General features: G+C 47.8%; 1 protein-coding gene across 6 annotated transcripts in view; it reads right to left on the reverse strand.

The window, feature by feature from the left end:
- Positions 1 to 24,732, reverse strand: part of DNAH8 (dynein axonemal heavy chain 8) — a 10,041,960-nt gene that overhangs the window by 645,791 nt on the left and 9,371,437 nt on the right. For all 6 annotated transcript variants that reach the window (XM_078647354.1, XM_078647353.1, XM_078647356.1 and 3 more), the window contains one exon: positions 17,645 to 17,746. In XM_078647354.1, the coding sequence (XP_078503480.1) occupies positions 17,645 to 17,746 (102 nt within the window). The remainder of the gene's footprint in view (positions 1 to 17,644; positions 17,747 to 24,732) is intronic.

Here is a 24,732-nt window from a genome sequence, read left to right on the forward strand (position 1 = left end):
CAGGTAAGTAACGATTCTCAGAGGCTTTAGAAACGCTAGGCCTACAATACTGAACACTCAGGTTAGGAGCAGGTGGCCTAGGGACACCACGTGCAGAGTGGGAACTCTCACGCGTAAGGCGGGAAAAAGCCTATGGAAGCTAGTATTCACAAAGTTAGTGTTCTCGGGCGAACCCGACTAGGTAGGTCAAAAACGAAAGTGGATCTGGACCCTTGGATAGTGAGGCTATGCTGGGGCACCGAAATGCCGAAGTTACCTAGCCCAGGGGCTGCAGCTGCATAGGTCTGAAAAGACGTCGGGATTCTTCGTTGACGAACCAGGAGCCTGAAGGAAAGGAGTTGCTGGCAGGCGACCAGTGAAGATTGTTCGAGTGATCCAAGCCTGGATCGAAGATGGATGACACCTGAAAGCAGAGGGGACCAAGTTCGTGACTACTAGCCAGTAGTCAGGGGGCACCAGGAGGGCACCGGATGGTAGTCACCTCGACTAGGTGAGTGGGCGACGCTGTGCTCTGCAGTCTCACGGACCAGGAGGCGTTGTCGGCGACCAGGATGGAGGTACGAGCTGTCCCACGATGGATGATGCTGTCGACGTCGCTGGACCCAGGATTGGGGCAACAAGTCCTGGCAAATTCAAGCCCACGCGGTGGACCTAAAATGGCGTCTGGAGTGGACCAGGAGGGTCCGGGGTGCTCCTCTTCTGGAAGGGAGCAAGGGCCAGTCTGGAGCAACCAGACCAGCAGCAGTGATGTCGTCGGGCGTCGTTAAGAAGGCCACAAGCCAGCGGGCTAGTAGCCAAACAATGCGGTGAGCAGCAAAAAGCAGAAGGGCCCCACGCAGATCGTGGAGATGCTGGGAGGCTGAACTTCGGTGCTGGAGCTGCTCAGGGTCGGGGCTTCTCGGACCCCAAAGCACTCACCAGAGGATCCCTCGGCGATTGTGCTGGAAAGAAGTCGTGCAGTCTTGAAGATGGCCGGTCCCTCGAGGTCTCGTCGCACCCACGGTTCTCAGCTTGGCTGTAGAGGTGGGTAGAGGTCAGAGGTGCCAGGGAAGCCAGTTCTCGTCGAGCTGGGCAGTCGGATTCCGGAGGAAGGACTTGCAGCAGATCGCAGTGTTCTTAAGGTGGTGCCTGCGGATGCAGGGTGACTACTCCTTAGTCACAAGGGAGAATCTTGAAGAAGAAATCTTGATGTCCTTTCGCAGAAAGTCGTGTCTTGATTCCAAAGATGATCTAATTTGGAAGGGGGCCTGCTCCTACCTTTATCTTGGAAAAGGGGGCTGGCACGCGACTAAGTCCTGCCCTATGGGTGGGACCAGGAGGGGGGTGGTTACACCCCTCTCCTTTGGCGGGCTTTCCCCAGCTCAGGGGCTGGTGTACCCCTGGAACTGGTTCAAGCCGGCCTATGCACAGTGAGCACCGGGGTGCCACTTGCAGTCACCTTCCTCTGTAGCCCTGCCTACCTGGAATACACAAAACCCTGTCTGGGACGGTGCTGGCACCGCCCCTGGCAGGAAACCCTTTGTCCTTGCCTCCTGCTCTGGGAGGACTCCCAGCAGCAGGAGGGCAGACTTGTGTCTCGGTGGCAGCATCCATTTTGTGGATGCTAAGGCTCTGTCTGACTTTAACCAGGTTACAGGTTACATACATGTCGTGTCCCTCTAGAAGGGTGGAATGCTAACCCCGTCGCCAGAATTGGCGAGGGGTTAGTATTCCAATTCGTATGACACCTTACTCGACATGTTTTGATAAAGCGATACCAGAGTTGGCATATAACCGCGAGGATTATAATGCACTTAAGAGTATATGGTATGCGATATCATGGAAACGGCTAAGGGATAGATCCCGAAAGCCGCAGACAGGCTCAGCTCATGCCAGAACACCATCTCACACGATTCCAAGCACTCTGCCTTCAGGATTGTCAAGGCCTGCCATAGGAGTGACTGATAGGAGATCTGTGTGAACAAAAAAGGAAGGGAGTTAGAGGAATTGTAGCTAGGCTCGCCCTCCAAATACTAAGTTAAACAAATGGTCTCTGTTTCCAGAAACCTAAGAGCCTTGCTAGTTTATTCAGATAACAACCAACACACACTGGGGTCGATTGTGAAAATATGGTATTGTGTACAAAAAAGGGGAGAAATGCTCCTCTTTTAGGTGTCCCCTCACTCACCAGGGTTGCCCCACGGTGACATGCTTCATCATTGGGGCCATCCCAGTCCTCTACGGGCTGGGGCGTGCTGCGACTTGCGAAAGTTACGTAGGAGCACTTTATTAGACTATGTGTGGTGCATGTGTATTTGAGGAGTGGACTATGTGATGTGTGTTAAAAATACCTCCCCAGTAGGTTTACAATAAACTTTATTCTTGCCTCTAGGTGGTAATATTAAAAACGGGGTGGAAAGATAGGCTGCCCTAAACGTAATGTGTCCAGATGTACCTATCAACTCCTATCATCGACATGTTTCGTGCATACCCCAAGCACTTCTTCGGGACTACACAGGGACCAGCCCTGTGTTCGCCACTCCTTAACTCTTCAATGAGATATTGATGAATAAGTTTTAAAATTTAAAGTTAAAATTAGACTGCAGCAAACTATATTAAGTGCATGCAATGATACCTACGTATTTGTTCCAAAAACACGTGGCTCCTGAAAAATAAAAGACAACTTGAAAAGTCACGGGGTGAATTACCCCAAATCTAATCACACATAGTTTACAAGAAGAAAACGTGATGATTTCCTGTGGTTTACAGACGGACATTTGACCGTGGTTATATCCATGCACAAAAACGTGTTTCATTTCGTGCATCGTAACGTGATAAAAACACCTCTCTTTGTGACACACCCAAACATTCATCTGTCATACACACTCATACATACATTTCCTGAGACCTAACTGGGCCCCATGGATTCGGAGGGGTTCGGTATCCTAGCAGCTCTGGTGAGAGAAAAACGGATTTTGTAAATAGCAGAGCCTCGGGCCGATTAGCGATAGTAAACTGACCCGTGGATGGCCATCGTTTCCCCGATTTGACTTACTTGTGCACCGGATACCTCCTACTTTTAGGCACTTTTAAAATCCGTTTTTCTCTCACCAGAGCTGCTAGGATACCGAACCCCTCCGAATCCATGGGGCCCAGTTAGGTCTCAGGAAATGTATGTATGAGTGTGTATGACAGATGAATGTTTGGGTGTGTCACAAAGAGAGGTGTTTTTATCACGTTACGATGCACGAAATGAAACACGTTTTTGTGCATGGATATAACCACGGTCAAATGTCCGTCTGTAAACCACAGGAAATCATCACGTTTTCTTCTTGTAAACTATGTGTGATTAGATTTGGGGTAATTCACCCCGTGACTTTTCAAGTTGTCTTTTATTTTTCAGGAGCCACGTGTTTTTGGAACAAATACGTAGGTATCATTGCATGCACTTAATATAGTTTGCTGCAGTCTAATTTTAACTTTAAAATTTAAAACTTATTCATCAATATCTCATTGAAGAGTTAAGGAGTGGCGAACACAGGGCTGGTCCCTGTGTAGTCCCGAAGAAGTGCTTGGGGTATGCACGAAACATGTCGACGATAGGAGTTGATAGGTACATCTGGACACATTACGTTTAGGGCAGCCTATCTTTCCACCCCGTTTTTAATATTACCACCTAGAGGCAAGAATAAAGTTTATTGTAAACCTACTGGGGAGGTATTTTTAACACACATCACATAGTCCACTCCTCAAATACACATGCACCACACATAGTCTAATAAAGTGCTCCTACGTAACTTTCGCAAGTCGCAGCACGCCCCAGCCCGTAGAGGACTGGGATGGCCCCAATGATGAAGCATGTCACCGTGGGGCAACCCTGGTGAGTGAGGGGACACCTAAAAGAGGAGCATTTCTCCCCTTTTTTGTACACAATACCATATTTTCACAATCGACCCCAGTGTGTGTTGGTTGTTATCTGAATAAACTAGCAAGGCTCTTAGGTATCTGGAAACAGAGACCATTTGTTTAACTTAGGAGATCTGTGTGCCCATTTTAGGGTTAGATATAGGTATACTATATCTAAAGCAAAGGGTGATTACACCACCTTGCCCCAGCTGTCGTGCAGCCAGTTGTGTCAGATTTGGATGGCCAGCCAGGGGTGGCATAATACATGCTGCAGCCCCTGGTAGGCCCTGGGTACACCTATGCCCTGGGTACCTAAGGTACACTGTACAGGGACTGATAAGGTAACTCCGTATCCAATTAGATATGTACCTAAGGTACATGGAATCCATTTTACAGAGAGAGCAGTAGGCCTGGGGCCCTGAATAGCAGGGTCCCAGGTCAACTAAGTCAGAAAACCAGCAAAACACCAGGCAAAAAGTTGGGGGCAACCATAGTCAGGGATCTACCTTCCTACAAGGAACCTTCGCTCTCCTCAGAAGATACATGGTCCTCCCAGTATTTAAGCCTCTGCAGCCATATTAACAGCCTCCCCTCACGGTCCTTTAAAGTCTTTGATGAAAAAGTGCGATATACCTTACAATCCTTTGGTTTGTGATCAGGATAAAGGGCCCGATTCACAGAACTTACTTAGGACTAAACAGTAAACGTACTACCATTTTGGTATTCACAGAAGGCACTTACTCATTCTTTTAAAAGTTAGGATTTTTCTCAGTTTAGGAGTAGTGACTCCTAAACTGAGAAAAATCCTAACTTTAAGACTTTCGGTATTCACAAAAGGCCTTTAGGAGTCCTAAAGTTAGGACTCCTAACTTCTGTGAATACCGAAATGAGTAAGTGCCTTCTGTGAATTACAAAATGAGTAAGTGCCTTCTGTAAATACCAAAATGGTAGTAAGTTTAGGATTTTGTCTTAAGTTAGTTCTGTGAATCGGGCCCAAAGAGTAAAGGAAGTCTTTATGGGGGTCATCTATGTACAGCCTTTTCTTTCTGCAGGTATGACAGGGCCTAAAAAGGCCTTTTTTAGGTGTGTCCAAAATGAAGTAATCAGTGGAATTCACTCAGGCAAGGGAATTATAGTTGAAAAATACCTTGAATCCAACAGAAAAACTGAAGACAAGGATAATTAGAAGTTAAGAGGGAAAAACTGAGCAGAGCTCAGTGGAGACTCCCTAGCACGACGTGTGGTAGAAGGTCTAGAGCTCCTTTCAGGAAGGTTCTAGAGGGTGGTGTCAGCTGATTGGTTGTTCTCTTAGGTTTGGTCCATTTTAAATAAGGACTTAGATATGTTACTACATAGGAGGCCTTAGGCCTTTTAACTTCAATGTCTATTGTGACATTACCTTTATGAATGTACCGGAGACTCCCATCTCGATGACGGGGAATGAGTCAAGCATGTCCATCTATGAAAGATACCCCAATACTGGATAACTTATTTTCTTCTTCATTATTGGATCTTTCATAGATTCACATGCTTGGATCAGAATAGCTAGCAATTAGAATATTTGTACTATCATTGTAATAATACCACAATAGAAGATAGAGGCCACAAATATATCAATATATACATACATATTATTAAAAAAAGGCTCCCCATTTTTAAATAAATGACGTAACACTGGTTGTCCCATAGCTGCATCACTGTTTTGCACAGATTCCAGGCAATAATGTTGCGTGAACGTATGCCTGTTCTTCCATGTCGCCACTCAACATATACTCTCAATATGCACCCCAGCAAACAATGTTGTCCAGGGAAAACCGCTCCAGTGGAATGTGCCTTGACCTTAGTTGCCAGAGGTCTGCCAGCCTTGGAATTACAGAACTAGATAGCATCTTAGATCTATTGAGCGATGTTTGCCTTTGTAACTAGGGCAGCTCTACTATTATTACCATATGTTAACAGCAGTTGGTCTGCAAATAAACTTTTAGACATCTTTTCACATCCAATGTATGCAGAGATCTTTAAGCTGCTGACTGAGGATTTGGAAAGATAGTCCTTAGTACCATAGGTTAATGCAGATGAAAGTCCGAAGGGACTTTGGGGATGAAGTTTGGATTGATTCTGAGTATCACATAGTCGTCTGGAAAACGCAAGAAAGGCTCATATTGTATTGGCTTGTATTTAACTACCCCTTCTGGCTGCTGGCTGATGTCAGAGCTAACAGCAATGCTACTTTCCATTAGATAAATTTGAGCGCCACTTTGTGTATTGGTTCAAATGGACCCTTCATTAACTGTGTCATAACTGTGTCATACTACATTTAGCTGCCACGTAGGAGGAGGAGCCCTTACGCTTGAAGAACATCTATATCTTGATATTGCAGCAAGGTGTACCTTGATTGAGGTGTGGGCCAATCCCAAATTTGCCAGTGACAAGAGATAAGATAGTATTTGTTCTGCTGTTGCTTTAATAGGGTGACTATTCTATTTCTGGCACCATAGGCAGAAAGGCTTCCACTTCAATCTATAGGTTTTTATAGTCATGTCCACTCTAGGCTTTGCAAGAATGTATCTGCAGTCTTTAGAGATGTTTAGATCTGCAAACTCATAATATTAAGGAGCCATGCAGATAAGTGGAGAAATGTCGGGTCTGGATGAAAAGACTTGGCCTTGGTTCTTCGTCAAATGTTTCCTGAATGGTTTCAGCTGATTGGGGTTGGTTTCTGATAGAAGAAGCAGCTCTGTGAACCAATGCTGCCCAGGCCATCTTTCGGCTATCAGAGTATACAACACTGTTCTACCTTCATCTTGCTAAGAAGCCTGGGTATCACAGGAAAAGTGTATGCAAAGATCCAAGACCATCTGATCGAAAAAGCATTCCCTCACGACTCTTGATGTAGGTACCAACTCGCATAAAACTGGCATTTCCGGTTCTCTTTCGTTGCATATTGAGCTAGTGCTGGCTTGCCCCATAGGGAGATCCTGTTCAGAGTCAACTGATTGAGTTTCCATTCATGGCAGCTGTTCCTTGTTCTGTTCTTAGGGTGTCCACTAAGAGGTTGCTCGTACCAGGAACAATTTCTGCTCCAAGTGTTATTCCGTGTGTCACAATCTAGTTCTAGATCCCTTGCGCTTCCTTGGAAAGGGCTAGCATTCTTGTGATCTCTTGTTATTTCACATAGTGCATGCTGGTGATATTGTCTGTGCAAACTAGCACTGTAGAGCCTGTTATCCTTGGCAGGAAAGCTTGAAGACTTGTTGTGAGTTCTAGACAATTGATGTGCATGCTCTTTTGGTGCAAAGACCCCTTTCCACTTATGTGAAGGTCTTGCAACTGGCCACCCATGCCCTCTAAGGAGGCATCAATGGTTATCTATCAGGCAATCAGGTATCTGAGGAGAGATTGCTGGCTTTTGTCCACCAGGTTAGAGCTTCTGTCATACCTGGAGTGATCTTTATCAGATCGTTGAATAATCCTTCAGTCTGAATCCATTGCTTGTCTTGTTCCTCCTGTAGAGGTCTCACTTTCATACAGGAGGAAGGGACTAGAGATATGGGAGAGAGCATCATCCCTAGGGGCAATTTGAACAAACATACTGAAACTGACTTTCTTTTCAAAGGTCTGTGCTGTTAATATTGATGTCAATATATGGAACAATACATGTATGTTAAAAAACAAGATTGAATTACTGTTGTTGAAGTTTCCCGAGATTACCTCTCCATCAACCTGAGTAAGAAATATGTGGTCAGGCAGGCCCTGAAACCTAGGTCCGAGGCTACTGATTGACAGATCACAGGTGGTGTAGTGCATAACCAGCCGGACAATCGCGCAAACAGGAAAACCCAGATTAGTCCCACAGATAGGTAGCAACACCACAATGATCCCAGAAGATTCGTCCCAATAAAGGACATACGGCCTGCGCGGGTGCCCACGTTACAAAAACACCATAAAGTTAGATGCCACATGCTGTTAGGAACACTCAGCCAATCAGAACACAGCTCGCACACAGTACACACAGTAATCATGTGCTCCTCATGCCAGACATAAGGACACTTCACCCACTGGCCCTCATTGTGTCCATTCAAGGTCATGACCTGCCTGCATTAGCTATTAGGTGGCCTAATTTCCAGCTCCATGACTAGATGCACATTTGGTTTTCTAAAATATTATCTAAATTGTTTTACAGTACTCCAAAGACTGTATATAATGGCACTCAGAACAAATCAATGTTAAGACAGTCCTCAGACTCATTTCTGTGACTGTTTCCCGACCGCAGCTTTTAATTAAACCAACTATTCCTGTTTTGCCAAACGCCTCTTGTGATTTAATTTTTCAAGATAAATTCACATTCCAGCAACAGTGCTCTAGTTGTTTGAGCCTTTGTTGCCTATCCTGAGATAAGGATGCTTTGTGTGTGGTTGTATCCAAAGCCGCTCCCAGGAACATGGGGTCCAATTCACAAAAGTAATCAGAGCCTTTACTATTCCAAAATTCCCTTTGTGATTACCGAAAGTCGTAAAGTTAGGATTTGTCTCAGATTACTTTTGTGAATCGCCCCCTTTATTCTTTTTGATGGAAGAATCAATGATTTCTGGTGATTGACAGTTAGACCTAAACCTTTGAACAATGCTAAGCAAGCCTCAGTAGCCCTTGACGATTGATGGGTTGTGCTTTTATCAGCCAATCATCAAGGTATGGGAATATCGAATAACCCTTCTTTCTTAGGGAGGTTGCCACAAGAGCAAGACCATTTGTAAAGATGCCATGAGATGATCTGAGGTCGAAAGGTAGCAGTATGAATTGATAGTGAGTGCCAGCTACAGTGAATCTTAAAAACTTGTGATGTTTGTGATTTATGGGATATGAAAATAACCATTCTGTAGATCCAGTATTGTCATGTAATCTACATATTTATTTATTTTATTTATTTTATTTCTTATAAAGCGCTAACAATAATCCAGAATAGGATATCACGGCGCTATGATTGCTAATGTGCATGTATCGATGGCATAAATCCAGTTGGGTTAGTCTGGATGGGGGAAGAGGAGAGTTTTTAGCTGTTTCCTAAATGCCAGGTGGCATTCTGTAAGTCGGAGGGCCGTAGGTAATTCGTTCCATTTAGTTGCACCGATGTGGGAGAAGGCCCGCTCACCCATCCTGGCTCTCTTTACCCGACAGGTTTTCGCACGAGCCAAGAATTGAGAGCGGAGGTTCCTAGTGGGAGCGTAGAACTGAATCCTATTTCTGAGGATGAAAGGGCCTGTTTTGTGCAGTGCTCTATGTGTTATACACATCATTTTAAAAGTTGCTCTTTGCTTCATTGGTAACCAATGGAGATCACGCAGACAGCTCTTGGCTGAGTCGTATTTTCTTTTCATGCAAATGGCCTTGGCCGCTGCGTTCTGCACCATTTGGAGCCTGGTGAAGAGATACTCTGCCATGCCTACGAACAGGGAGTTTCCGTAGTCCAGCCTACTCATCAGGAGAGACTGGACCAGGATCTTTCTGCACTCCATTGGAACCCAAGGAAAGACTCTTTTAAGCATTTTTAGTATAGCAAAGCCTTTTCCGCATATGGCAGCTACATGAGTCTTCATGGATAGGGATGTGTCTATGGTTATTCCTAGGTTCCTTGCTGTTGGTGTCGGAGCAGGTGGAGTGCCCAGGGCTTCTGGCCACCAGCTGTCGTTCCACAGTTGAGTGTGACCTCCGAACAGTAGTATCTCTGATTTGTCTGCGTTTAGTTTAAGGCAGTGCTGGTGCATCCATTCAGCCAATTCAGAGAGACAGTTTAGTAACCTGTCTTTAGGGTTGTTTTTAGGGTTGTTTTTTTCATCCAGGATGACAGTGAGTTGAGTGTCGTCGGCATAAGAACATATTTCGACACCCCACTTTCTGCCTATTCCCGCCAAGGATGACACAAAAACATTGAACAGAGTTGGGCTTAATGAGGCCCCCTGTGGGACGCCGTATTTGATGTTCCGGCATGGGGACGAGAACTTGCCCATGTGCACTGATTGTGATCTATCCGATAGGAAGGACCGCAGCCAACCCAGTGCTTTGTCCCTAATGCCCCTAGATGCTAGGGTGTCCAGGAGCAGATTATGAGGGACGGTGTCGAAAGCCGCCGAGAGATCCAACAGTATTAGGGCAACTGTTTTCCCCTGATCTACATGCATTCTGATGTGATCCAGCACTGCTAGGAGAGTTGTTTCTGTGCTGTTGTTGGCCCTAAAACCCGTTTATGTGATGTCCAACAGGTTGTTTGCTTCGAGAAAGCTGGCCAGTTGCCTGTTGACCAGTTTCTCTAGGACTTTCGACAGGTAGGGAAGTTGGGATATGGGTCTATAATTGGCCGGATTGTTGATATCTAAGCCAGCTTTTTTTAGAAGGGGGGTGACTGTGGCGTTCTTCCAGCAGGATGGGAACTCTGCGGCATCTAGCAAATGATTTAATACCTGCGTCACTGCAGGGCAGATCAGAGGGATGAGCTGCCGGAAAATATGATGAGGGCAGGGGTCCAGGGGGGAGCCAGATTTGATTTCGAGCATCGCTTTGCCCACTTCCTCTTCGGAGTAAGGGCCAAAGCTAGTGCAGCAGGCTTGGGAGGTGGAAGGCTCGTGGTCCACCGGGCTGCCTGATTTGGGTTTAGAAAAGGATGAGTAGATCTTGTCTATTTTTTCGCAAAAGAAGTTATTCATTTTGTCGCAACCTATTTGCGAGGGAGTCAGATTAGATGAAAGACTGGTAGGACTGCAGAGCTCTTTTACTATTTTAAAAAGCTCTTTGGAAGAGTTTTTATTCTCTAAAATTCTACTGGAAAAGTAATCCTTTTTTGCCTTCCTAATGGCTTTAGTGTATTGCGACAATTCTTTCTTGTAGACAGCCCTCATCTCCTGAGTTCGTGTTAACCTCCATTTGTGTTCGAGCATTGTACATTTCCTTTTTTGTGACTTCAGTTCTTGCCCGTACCAATTTTCCGACATGGTGCGCCTGGGTTTAGCATCGCGGCGGTGCTGTGAGCAGTGCTCCAGGGCCGACGCGATGTGGTTCTGAAGTCTGTCTACATGGTTGAGGAGATGCAGGATGTCTGATAGGGTTACAATGCGAAAGGATTGTAAACATAGATATTTGTTTAATTTTTGGAGCTCCAAAATAAGTCGCCATTCCCCTGATTTCTTCTTTATCAGGAAAAAACTGGAGTAGAATCTCATTCCCTTTTGGCAGTAGGGACGTTTTTCTATTGCTCTTTTGTTTAACATGGCAAGGGTTTCCTTCTGGTGTAAGACAAGTTGGGTGCACTCCCTTTGAAGTAGTGTTTGGAGGTCTTTAGATGAATTCTAAAGTATGACCGTAGGCAATGAGGTCTAACACCAATCTGTTGAATGTTATGTGCTGCCATTGCTGGGAGAAGCTGGAAATGTTTGCACCAACAGTTTGGTGATTCTTTACACATAACTGGTACTTGTATCGTATCTTATCTTATCTTATCTTAAGGGGAATTTCTATAGCGCTCTGACACCATGAGTTTCCTGGTGCTGATTGGGTACTGGGAAATACGAGGGAGGGGGTCTAACCGGACTGTGTGAAGAGACTAGTTTTCAGGAGTTTTCTGAATTCAAGAAGGGATTTAGAAGATTTAAGCAGGGGGGACAGCGGGTTCCAGAGTTTGGGGACCAAGGCCCAGATGTAGGTAAAATAGATTTACCGATTTTTAATTACCGAATCATACCGAATCGGTAATTAAAAATCGGTAAATCTAAGGGGTTGAGATGTAGGAACATCCAGATGTTCCTGCTACCGAATCGGTAAAAATCGGTATTTACCGATTCGGTAAATACCGACCGGTAATGGCCCATTCATTCCTATGGGCTTTGAAGCCCATAGGAATGAATGGGGCATTACCGGTCGGTATTTACCGAATCGGTAAATACCGATTTTGACAAGGGTGCAGGGGGTGTCACTTTGACACCCTCTAGCACCCCCAAAAAAGAATCGGGGGCCATGTGGCAGGCATACCTGCCCTAAGGGCAGGTCTGCCTGTCATATGGCACAGGTGTGCATGCACACATGTGCATGCACACCGGAATCGGTTTTTTACCATGAAGTTGGATTTCATGGTAAAATACCGATTCTGTAAGGCTTGTGGGACTCAGAAGAGTCCCACCTACATATCAAAAATACCGAATAGGTATAAATACCGAATCGGTATTTTACAGATTCGGTAAATTTTCCGATCGGTAAATTTACCGAATCTGTAAAATTCTGGGCCCTACATACCATTTACTAAATACCGGTCGGTAACGGCCGAAAATACCGATTTTCGGCCGTTACCGACCGACCTACATCGGGCCCCTAGTGAGCAAATCTATGGCCGCCGAATTTTTTGAGTTTGATTGGAGGGCGACTAAAAGCTGACGATGAGAAGACCGTAGGTTGCGTGCCAGACAGTAGAGGGTGATCAGGGATTTAAGGTCTCTGCCTTCTGTTAGTGTCTCTCTTCTGTTAGTGTCTCTTCGTCGAGGCGCTTGTTTATTAAAAGTTGCCGCTGGCTGTGGTTGATTGGACTGTTGCTGGAAGGATGGTCGATATTGGGATTGGAAGGGTTGAAATTGCTGAAACCTCTGGTAACGTCCTCTACATGAAGCAAAACTCCTTTCTAGTGCTGCTCGCAATTGCAAGGTGCCCAAAGATCTTGCAGTGTCTGTATCCACCTTAATGGCCTGCAAAGTGTCATCAACATGTTTCCCGAATAATGCTTCTCCATCATCGGAAGTGTCTATGATCTTGGTCTGTAATCAGGTCGAAAAGAAGTTGACTTTAACCATTACTGCCGCCTTAGAATGGCAAAGTCTATTATTTCGGGCAATGTTCTTGCTCCTTCCTGTGATATTTTCATTATTTCCCCTCTCTTTTCCTCAGGTACAAGATTAATAAATGTTCTGATGTCAGACCACATTTGCTGGTTGTACCAGCAAAGTATGGCTAAAGAATTGGCAGCATGGACTGTAATTACTAAGTCTGTGGAGAATCTCTTGCCAATATTATCAAGGCATCTTTCTTTTCTTTTTGGTGGAGCTGAGATAGACGTCTTGGACCGGCGCTGAGCCACCTGATATATTACCGAATCTGCCTTTGGATGTCCTTCGGTGACTTATATTTTTTGTTGATTCATGGTAAGAGAGAAGGAACTGTAGCTGGATTTTTCATTATTTTTGTGCATTCTTCCCAAATATGATCTACTATAGGGATTGTTTCAACATAACTTTTGGCAGGCTCTTCAAAAATTGCAGAAAACAGTCAGATTGCTTAACTGTCAGTGGCAGCTGAAATCGTTATGTGGCCCTTTCCATGAGATTATGGAAACTTCCAATGTCATCTGGCAGAGAGACTACCGGTTGTGGTGCAAATGGAGAAGGATTAGGAATTAGTTATTCAATTTGTTGTAAATAGATTGGTTGTCTGCTATCTACCCTTCTTCCCTGTGATGTGATCATCTCTAGGAGGTACTGCAATATTGGAAGCCAATGTCATTCTAGGTGTCACAGGTGGAGGTATAGGACGAGGCGTTCTCAAAGATGGAGGTGGAAGGCTGGGCTGTGTTGGAGATGGTGGCTTAGTGGGTTCTGAAAATCTTTTATAGTAATCTTACAGCATGCATTGGAGTTCTTGGAACAAAGTAAAAGGAACCTGAACCATACCTTTTGGGAAGGAGAGCGACTATAATGCTGGAAGTGTTCCCCATGTTGTTTAGGCCTTTCAGAGTATCGCATCAACAGTTCTGATGAGGACTTCTCTGGATGCACCCCACTCCCGGTTTAGAAGATGGAGTGGTAGGTTCAGACCTCACAGTTTCTGAGGAGAATTTGTAATTGTTCTCCTTGTGAGAACTGTCTATGGCAGACTCATGGTGAGCCTTTTCAAGGCCTGCCTAGAAACCTCTGATGTTTCTCAGTCAAGCGACCATTCCCTTTTACGTGACTATTGGAAAGTGGATTATTAGTAGGGATAAGTAGTGGCTTACCACTAATAATAAGGCGACAAACACAATAAAAGGTACAGTTAGAGTTGCAATAAATTAATTCCTTGCTCAACCCTTGTTAGGTAACAACGAGCAGGCAGGCTTAACTTAGGATACAGTTGTGTAAAGCATTTAAAAACACCCGATACATTAAGCAAGTAAGACACAAAACACAATAAAATTCCAACTCCAATTTATAAAAATAGATTATATGTTTATCAACAAATAGACACCAAAAACAACCAAAATCCAATGTAGAGAACCGGAGATATGACTTTTAAACAAAATCAACATTTTCTAGTGCTTAAAAATATATAGCCCCACTTTGTGCCATCCGGTCGCCTTGACCAAGGCATAGTCAATGTTTGAGGCCAACCACGATGTGGCCCTGGTCAGATACACTATGCGGGAGGCCTCAGTCAAACATTTACATTTACACTTAGTCGTTTTTCTGGAGATTTTTCCTTCGATGTTGAGAAGCTATTTCCTCAGGCCAGATTTGGTGCAGGTTCAATGACTTGGACTTTCTGCGAGGGCCTGGTCTAATCCTGGAAGTCCGGAGCTCTGAAGTTTTCAGGGGGACGAACCTGATATCCAGGCTGGGTCGTGGTTGAACATAGCTGGCTTGACTCTCGACATCGGGTCAGTCCCCTAATGGATCTTTTTTCAAAAGTTGCTTCAAGCTTCTGGAACTTCTTCCTGAAGTTCCTCTTCAAGGTTTAAAGTGTCCAAAAATCAACTCTAAGGATTTGGAATCTCCTCGGTGGTCCTTGGAATGTCTGGACCACAAAACTCACTATGCACCTTGTCAAATCCTTGAACATCCACTAGACGCTTTCCAAAATGGAGACTATTGGTGGAGATGATACAGGTGGGCTCTGTTAACCTGTGGCTTGCAGGGAGTCCACTCCTTAGACTTTCGGATACAGGCAAAGTCCTTCTGGTGCTGATTTCCACAGTGTGGAGCAGGTGCAGTCTTGGTGAGTGCAGTCTCCCTGGTGCAGGCCTGGGAGTCAGCAGGGCAGTCCTTCTTCTGGTCTATTCAGGCAGCAGCTCTGAGGAACAATGCAGCTATTCGATATTTATTCACAGTTTCTGGGCGTCAAGCAGGGGGGAACCCCTGACCAATGGGATGCATGGTGCCAGCCAGGTGTATGACCACTTCCTCCAAAGTATGGTATATTCCTATCCCGGAAAGCATAATTCTTTCAAAATCCAGCATGGAGGAATTATATCCAGAGGAGGTGGATCAGGCTAACCCAACCTACTGTTGTGGCTAATTTTCATAAATACTCTTTTTCCAACCTTTTGCCTAATCGAATTACAAAGGCTCCTGTGTGGCTGAAAGAGCTGGATCTGGGGGTGGGCCTGTGCTGTCCTAGAGTGACATTCACCCTTTGAAGACCAGTTTGGCTCCCCCTCACCCCCTTCCTGCGATCTACTCTGGGGTGTGTACTTCTCTGCCCACAGGAAACCTATTGAGTCCTCTCACAGGACACTGCCCACCTCATCAGGCAGCACTAGCACAACCTGGGAGCAAGCTGGCCAATCAGGAGAGAGCAGCTGGGAAAATGGACGTTGGCTCACAGAAAAGAAAGTTTAATAACTTCTTTCCTGTAATAGTTATTATAAATCTAACAGTGGTAAGTTGTTGGATTTATCGCAACTTTCAATTTGATATCTTGAAGTATATTTTTACATGGCTCCTAACAATATTTATATTTAAATAAAACATTTCATTGTTAGCCTTTCAAGACAATGAGTAAATAATTAGAAAGGCAATTGTTTCCTCACCAGGGCTTATAAAACATATGTTATAATGTCTCTGCTAATAGTTACAAGACACCTTGTACCTGGGGCACCTAGTGGAGACCTTAGGGGTGACATGAAAAAATAATGTTGCTTGAGACTTTGGAAATACCTTTAAATCCAAAGTCGATTTGCATATAATTAGATTTTAAAGACAGTCTGGAAGGCAGGACTACCTTTAAAATGACAGCAGACAACAGAGCATTGCACACTCCAGTGCAGGAAATCTACTGGGCCGCTAAACCTTCCTGCCCTATACTAGGGACTTATAGGTAGTCTGAATTCCTCTAGCACTATTTACTACTTGGGACTTGCATGATCTGTCAGTACCAATTGTAATTAGACCTACTTACTTGTACTTGTAGTCAGAGCACAGGCCCTGGGTCTGGTTAGCAGTGCCCAGGGCACAGCCAGAGTGAGAAAACCATCATCTAGTGGTCAAATTGGGGGAAGGAAGTGCAGGGCACTGCAAATAGTTCCTGATTTCTCACAGTGACCTTTTCTGAGAGGTAGAGGAACAGTCACTATCTTCCTCCTCAGAAAGAGAAGATATTTTTGATTTCCACTGGAGCCATAAAAGAAACCTTCCCTCCCTATCTTTCAGAGTCTTGGTCGAAATGGTTCAACCGATTTTGCAGTTCTTTTATCTTGTGGGTAGTGCGGAGGCAGTAGATACAGTCCTTGTGTGGGTCTTCAGAATAAAGTATTTTCTTCCCACAGGTGTCACAGGGCCTGAAACCCCCTTTTTTAATGCTTCTGGCATTGTAGTAGGTAGTGGCAGCAATTCTCAAAATGGAGACTCCCTTCAAACATGCGGTTGAAAAGCTGAGAGAATCAGCGTCTGTGGTGAGTATTCTAGAGAGGGCTGTCGCCTGATTCGCTGAAATGTGTTCATTTTAAATAATGTGGATACATTATTAAAGTGAATGTTTCATTGTCAATAATGTCTATGCTAATATTCTATACTGCTTTACTATTGTACCATGGGACTCTCACTATGATGACGGGTAATGATTCAAGCATATGTATCTATGAAAGATCCAAATCTGGAGAATGCTGTTTGTCATGAAAAATGTAACTTCTGTATAATTATATTTATTTATAAAAAGAAAATTAGTATTAATGGGGAAATGTCTATATCTACAGATGCTGGCAAGCTGATGGTTTGGATGAAATGACTACCTGCATTAATGTACTTACATCTGAAATGTCAGTGATCATTTAAATTGGGTCTGAGAGGGTGGAGGAAACTTATGGCTGATTTTCATTTAATGTGGCTGATTTGGGGGTTTTGCTACCAGGATGGACTGTGGCTGTTTTTTCATGATTTGATTCGAGGCATTTGATAAGCTAAAGTAATAAAAAGGTTGATAGCATCACTACAGGTTTCGGAGATTGGATTTGTAGGACTGGAGTAAGCAGCCTGTTGATCCTCTCGGCACAGTGCAGTTGAGCAAGAGCATTAATGTATAAGCATGTAGGATTTGTTTAGTATGTTGTCTATGGTTTATGATTATGAAATCTGTATATACTTTGATTTGCCCACCCTGTACCTTCTAGACTCATGACTGAGAATCTACTTTGAAAGGTGCTGCATTGAATATTTAGAGAATGAAGACACTAAATACATTGGAAAATGAAAGGGCGTGTGACCTGGACTAAAAAAACGGAAAGGTTATTTCTTCAGTCCAATTTGGCACAGATATTTAGGACCAACAATTTTCAAAGTAAGCCAACCTTCAGTGCCCTGTAGCTGTTTGTAAATCTTACCGTTAATGTGTGCTAGAGTTCTCACAGTTGTTCAACGTTGTCTAAAGTTGAGAAATCTTTACGTTTAGTTTACAAATTGGCTGGAATGTGTGAAAAGATACTCAGTTTTAAAAAGAGATTCACAACAAGTTATGTAAAACATGTTGCTTAGGATTTCCTTACCCTGGCAAAGCAATTGAGGAGACGTTTATCATAATCATCTGTAACCCTGCCGCCATATTGCACTTCTCCAATCATGTACCTTATAGTACTCCACGAGACACCCTATGGGTAGAGAAAATTTAAACTACTTAATTGTTTTAGGTAATAGCAGTATCACTATATTGTTCTGGCAGAAGCATTTGCAATACACATATTAGATATAAAATCACATTGCATTAGACTGGCATAGGTTTCTTACCCTCAGTAAAACTATTGGAGTATATTCAAAGATGAGGAATTTAATTTTAGATAGAGCATCCATCACAAAGTGGCAGACTGGATCCTGAAACTTTTTCTAAGTAATAGCCCCAGTCGTAGACCTGTGTCTCCCAACAGATAAAACAATGACCCATATATAGCATCACAACGTGCCCTCACATCAGTTCACATTCCTTTTACCGGGATCTTCAGAGATAAGAAGAAAAATCAATAACTATAATATAAATGTCAGCAGCCCTACATGCCAAGAACAGATGCATACTGGTAAGTAGCATATTCTGTTCGAGGCATGTGGGCTGCTGAATTTATATCTATGCATAGAATAAATAGTAGTACCCTCCTTAGCGGCGGTTGCCCGTGCCAGCTGCAGCAGTCTGAAAAAGAGTTCTGAGAACAGCCTGACCTACAGCAGCTTGCTGTTTGGAGTGTACATCCACGCAGTAGTGTTTGGTGAATGTGTGTATGGTGGTCCATGTGGCTGCTCTACATATGTCCTCTAGAGGAATGTTACCTAGGAAAGCCATGGATGCCCCCAACTTGCGTGTGGAATGCGCTCTTGGGGAGATTGTAAGCATGCATTTAGCCTTTTGATAACAGATCTGGATGCATTTAACAATCCATCTGGCTATACCTGATTCAGAGATTGGGTTGCCTTTGTGTTGTGGAGAGAAGGCAACAAACAGTTGTTTAGTTTTTCTGAAATCTTTAGTCCTGTCTATGTAGTACAGGAGAGCCCTTTTAACATCTAGTGTGTGAAGTGCTCTGTCTGCTACTGAATCAGGATTTGGGAAGAACACAGGTAGTTCAATAGTTTGGTTAATGTGGAACTGTGACAGTACCTTGGGCATAAATTTAGGGTTGGTGCGTAGCACAACCCTATTAGCATGTATCTGAATGAAAGACTCCTGAATAGTGAGGGCTTGCAGCTCGCTAACTCGTCGTAGCGACGTAATTGCCACCAGAAAAGCCACTTTCCACGTGAGAAATTGTATCTCACAAGAGTGAAGAGGCTCAAATGGTGGGCCCATGAGCCTGGTGAGGACTATGTTGAGGTCCCAGACAGGCGAAGGCGGGTGTCTTGGAGGAATGACCCTTTTCAGTCCCTCCATAAAAGCTTTAATGGCTGGCACTCTGAAAAGGGATAGGTGCACAAGTTACTACTTGTGTAACGATATATCTGTAAGAGACATTAGTTAGTATTAGATTCCTTACCTTAGACTATCCCCAGGCGTCAGACTGGATCCGGAAATTTTTGCGTAGCAGTACCCTTGCGCGTCGGTAGGCATCGTCTGCGGCTCCGCGTCCGTCGTCGGCGTCGTGGGCGCCGTGATGATGTCGTCGGAGTACTTAGACGCCGCTTCCGCGTGCTGACGTCAGTTCTTAGACACAGCTTTTCCACGCCAGAAACGCAGAGCCATGTTAAAAACCAACACTGGTGCCATTGAAACTAGGGCCCTGAAAGGGGACAACCCTAACCCTAGATATTGGTTCGCAGAACGGGGAGGATGGGTGGGTCGGTAAAGAATCTAATACTAACTAATGTCTCTTAAAGATATATCGTTACACAAGTAGTAACTTGTGCATCTGAAAGAGACACGTTAGTATTAGATTCCTTACCTTAGAATAGATACCCCAGCAAAACCAACCCCGGTGGTGGGTCTGCGAACCAATAATCACACCAGAAAGTCCTGGAGGACGGAACGGCCAAAGAAGCCATCCCTCCGGACTTGACTGTCCAGGCAGTAGTGTCTTGCAAACGTGTGCAGCGATGACCACGTAGCAGCCTGACAGATATCCTGTAAGGGCACACCCCGGCCCAGGGCAGTGGTAGTCGCCGTGGCTCGGGAAGAATGAGCCCGTAACCCAACAGGGGGCTCCTTCCTAGCCACGGAGTAGCATGCCTGGATACACAAGATGATCCACCGGGAGATGGTCCTCTTGTGCACCGCTTTCCCCCTCTTCGCGCCCACGTAACCAACAAAGAGTTGGTCATCCACCCGGAACTGGCGTGTGCGATCCAAGTAGAATGAGAGCGCACGTTTTGGGTCCAGACGGTGAAGCCGCTCTTCCTCTTTAGAGGGGTGCGGTGGCGGGAAGAAAGCTGGCAAGGTGATAGACTGCCCGATGTGGAAGGCCGTGACAACCTTGGGCAGGAAAGAAGGTTTGGTAGGCAGCACCACTTTGTCCGGATGGACAGAAAGGAAAGGTGGAGTACAAGAAAGGGTCTGGAGCTCACTCACTCTCCTGGCAGAGGTGATGGCAACCAGGAAAGCAGTATTTAAAGTCAGAAGGCGAAGAGGACAGTTGTGAAGTGGCTCAAAGGGAGCGCACATCAGAAATGTAAGAACCAGGTTCAAGTCCCACTGAGGCATCACAAATGGAACAGGAGGAAACGTGTGTGTGATGCCCTTAAGAAATCTGTTAACAATAGGGGACTTGAACAAAGAAGGTTGATCAGGCAGCCTGAGAAAGGCTGAAAGGGCAGAAAGGTAGCCCTTGATAGTGCCCAGAGCAGAGCCCTGCTGGGCAAGAGAAAGAAGGAAGAGAAGGACCTCAGAAAGAGGAGCATTGAGGGGATCCACAGCCTTTGCTGTGCACCATGCCACAAATCTGTTCCACCTGCAGGCGTATACCGACTTTGTGGAGGGACGCCTGGCTGCCAGAATGATGTTACAAACTTCAGGAGGCAAGTCAAATGGCCTCAACTGTCGCCGCTCAATCTCCAAGCATGGAGGTGGAGACTGGACAGGTTCGGGTGGAGGACCGTCCCCTGCTGCTGCGACAGAAGGTCCTCCTGAAGAGGCAGACGAACCGGGGGATCGACTGACAGACTGAGTAGCTCTGGATACCAGTACCTTCTCGCCCAGTCCGGAGCCACAAGGATGACTTGGGCACGGTCGCGCTTGATCTTCTTCAGCACTCTGGGCAGAAGTGGTATATGCGGAAAGGCGTACAACAGACTGCAACTCCACTCGCGACGAAAAGCGTCTCCGAGCGAGTGCCGCCTTGGAAATTCCAACGCGCAGAACTGATGACATTGCGCGTACTCTTCGGTGGCGAATAGATCTAACCAAGGCTCTCCCCATCGCTGAAAGAGGCCTAGCGCCACGTCCGAGTTCAGACGCTATTCGTGATCCATCATGCACCGACGGCTGAGCTCGTCCGCCCTGGCGTTCAGAGAACCTGCCAGGTGTTGAGCCACCAGGGTCACGCCCTGGCGTTCCAGCCATTGCTAAAGGCGAAGAGCCTCTTGACAAAGGATCCACGACCCGACACCGACTTGTTTGTTGCAGTACCACATGGCGGTGGTGTTGTCCGTGAACACCTGCACTACACTCCCCCGGACAGAGGGGAGGAATGCCTTCAGTGCTAGACGAATCGCCCTGAGCTCCAACAGGTTGATGTGGAGCCGGGTCTCCGCCGGAGACCAGAGGCCTCTGATCTTCGCCTCTCCCATGTGGCCTCCCCAGCCCTGGAGGGACGCGTCCGTCACAACTACGTGCTCCGGTTGGGGAAGGGAGAGGGATCTGCCGCTGACCCAATCGCGGTCCGTAAGCCACCACTGCCGCTGTCTCGCAGTGCCCTCCGAGATCAGGACGTGGTCGGATAGGTTGCCCTGATGCTGGGCCCACTGAAACTTCAGGTCCCACTGCAGAGCCCGCATCCGCCACCTGGCGTGATGCACCAGTAGGATGCAGGAGGCCGTCAGCCCCAGAAGCCGCAGCGTCAACCTGACCGAAACCCGGGATAACGGCTGAAAGATGGGAATCAGAGCCTGAATATCCCGGACCCGCTGTTCGGGCGGATAAACCCGAAACCGCACCGAGTCCAGAACCGCTCCGATGAAGAAGAGCTTCTGAGAGGGGCACAGGTGTGACTTCGGCAGATTGATGGAGAACCCCAGCTGGTGCAGGAGGTCTGCCGTCGTCTGGAGGTGGCTGACGACTGTCTGGGGCGAGCCCGCCTTCAACAACCAGTCGTCGAGATAGGGGAAGACTGAAACCCCTAACCTGCGCAGATGAGCTGCGACCACCGCCATCACCTTTGTGAACACCCGTGGGGCGCTGGTAAGGCCGAAAGGGAGCACGGTAAATTGAAAGTGCTCGTGGCCAACCACGAACCGCAGGTAGCGCCGGTGGGCAGGCAGGACGGGGATATGAAAGTAAGCGTCCTGCAAGTCCAACGCTACCATCCAGTCTCCTGGGTCCAGGGCAGCCAGGACCTAAGCCAGTGTCAGCATCTTGAACTTCTGCTTCCGGAGGAAGCCGTTGATGTTCCTTAGGTCCAAGATAGGGCGTAGGCCCCCTTTGCCCTTCTTGGGTACCAGAAAGTAGTGGGAGTAGCAACCACACCCTACTTCTGGCCCAGGAACGCGCTCGATGGCCCCCTTGGCCAAGAGGGCCGTAACTTCCTCCTGCAGAAGTTGTAAATGATCCCCCGACACACGGTGGTTCTGCGGTGGTATGGCTGGAGGAGTCGCCTCGAAGGGGAGGGAGTAGCCCCTTCGGACGATTTGCAGCACCCACCTGTCCGACGTGACAGTGCGCCAGTGGAGGTGGTGATGGCGAACCCTGCCCCCCACTGGCGTCACATGGGCCTGAAAGCACGGACTAGGAGGGTTTTGAGGCGGATGCTGCGGAGGAAGGTGTGGACTGACCTCGCCGCTGCCCCCCGACCGCCCGGACGGCGTTTCCCACGGCTGCCACCGTGTTGGGTATTGCCCTGCGGAGCGTGGCTGGCGGCGCGTGTGGGCGCACCCCTTCCATGGCCACGAAAGGAGTGAAAGGCAGCCGATTGCTGGCGCTGGCCCGAGAGGCCCAAGGACTTGGCCGTAGCCCTGGAGTCCTTAAAGCGCTCAAGCGCATGGTCTGCCTTGTCGCCAAAGAGGCGACGGCCATCGAACGGCATGTCCATGAGCGTGCTCTGGACATCTGCCGAGAAGTTGGCGGACCTCAGCCAGGCGTGGCGTCTGACCGCCACCGTCGTTGCCATCGCTCTACCTAGCGAGTCGGTGGTATCCAGCCCACACCTGATGGAATACTTTGCTGCATCCCGGCCCTCCACAAGGGCTTGGCCGAGTTTGGCCCGTACCTCCAACGGACACTCTGGCAGCACTTCAGCGACCTTATCCCACACAGAGTGGGTGTAACGTCCCAAGAGGCAGGCGGTGTTGGAAGACCGCAGGCCTAGACTAAGGGAGGAGAAGATCTTCCCATACTGGTCATACCTCTTGGATTCCCTGTCCGGCGGGGCCGACGGGAATGCGGTCTGGGAATTGGAGGCCTGGATGACCAGGCTCTCGGGGGTAGGGTGGGAGGACAGGAAACATGGGGTTGGGCGGTGGCGTCTGGCCACGTTCCTATCTACGGGTGAACCCGTAGCGGGCTTGGACCAAGTGCCCAGAAGAACGTCGGTCAAGGCCTCATTAAAGGGCAGCAGAGGCTGGGCCGAGCTTGACTGCGGTTTAAGGACCTCAGTGAGGAGGTTAGTCCTCCCGGCCGCGACGGGAAGCTCAAGGCCCAAGGCCTTGGCAGCCCTCATCAGCACCACACTATATGTTGCCCCCTCCTCCGAAGCCACGGTAGGAGGGGAGACAAAACCAGTATCTGGAGAGGTGTCCAGGCCACTGGCCTCCCCCAGGTCTCCTGTACAGTCCTCATGAGACTGACACTCTCTGGTCAGGGTTCTCAACCAATGGGGCCTGTTCATAAAAGTGAAATTCACCAAACGACGTCTGGAGCGGCGCCCAGAGGGGCCGTCCCGACGGCTGAACAGGAACGGAGGTAGGACCGGGGCCGGCGCCGCCCGAGTACGGCACCGGAGGCGACACCTGAGGGTCCGACGCCGGGGAGGCCGTCAGATCCACCGGGGACGAACCAGATCCCGAGGGAGGACCAGCGGCGTCCTGCGGCGCCGGGCCCGAAGCCGCCGGCGGCGTCGGAACAACTGGACCCCTCAGCGCCGGGCCCGAAGGCGCCGGCGGCATCGGGAAAATGGGGGCCTGCGGCGCCGAGCCCGAAGGCGTCGGCGGCGTCGGGGCCGAAGCACCCGACGGCGTCGGGGCCGGAGCCGCCGACCCGCTAGGGCCCCCAGACGGGTCCGCTGGGCCCGGAGGCGTCGCGGAGCCCGTCGGAGGAGAGAGTTTCCTCATGGCCATGAGGAAGCGCTCGATCTCCTCCGGCGTCGCGTTGAGCCCAGGGACCGGAGGGTGTGGGGCTGAACGCGGCGCCCGCGACTCCGACGGAGCCGCGTGGGCGGTGTCACCCGAACCCCCGGCCGCATCGCGCGAGCGTCGGGGGGGAGTCCGCAGAGCGATGACGCCTCTTGGACTTCTTATGCCTCTTACCTGACGAGGACTTGGACCCGGAGGACTGCGGCCTACTCTTGGAGCTGTGGTGGCTCCGAGCCCGCGACCTGTCTCTCGACCTCCCATGGGATCGGGACCTCTCACGGCGTCGGACCGACTGCCGGAGTTCGAGTCGCCTACGGGACCGCTCCCGCCTGGCTTTCGAGGAGAGGGCCCGGCAGTCGGAGCAGGCCTTGTCGTCGTGGTCGACGCCCAAACAAGACAAACACACGCGGTGAGGATCCGTGACCGACATCAGACGGTCGCAATCGTCACAGTGCTTGAAGCCGGGCATCCCTACGGCACCGTTCGGAGTCGAGAGACTTCGAAAAGCAATCAAAAAATGATCAAAAAGTTAGTAAAAAAAATGACTAGGGTTACTGCTTTTTCCAGATCTGCGCTTGCTGGCGCGGAAAAAAGAAGAAGTGACGTCAGCACGCGGAGGCGGCGTCTAAGTACTCCGACGACGTCATCACGGCGCCCA

Source organism: Lissotriton helveticus, chromosome 6, assembly GCF_964261635.1.
Source record: "Lissotriton helveticus chromosome 6, aLisHel1.1, whole genome shotgun sequence".
Lineage (NCBI taxonomy): Eukaryota > Metazoa > Chordata > Amphibia > Caudata > Salamandridae > Lissotriton > Lissotriton helveticus.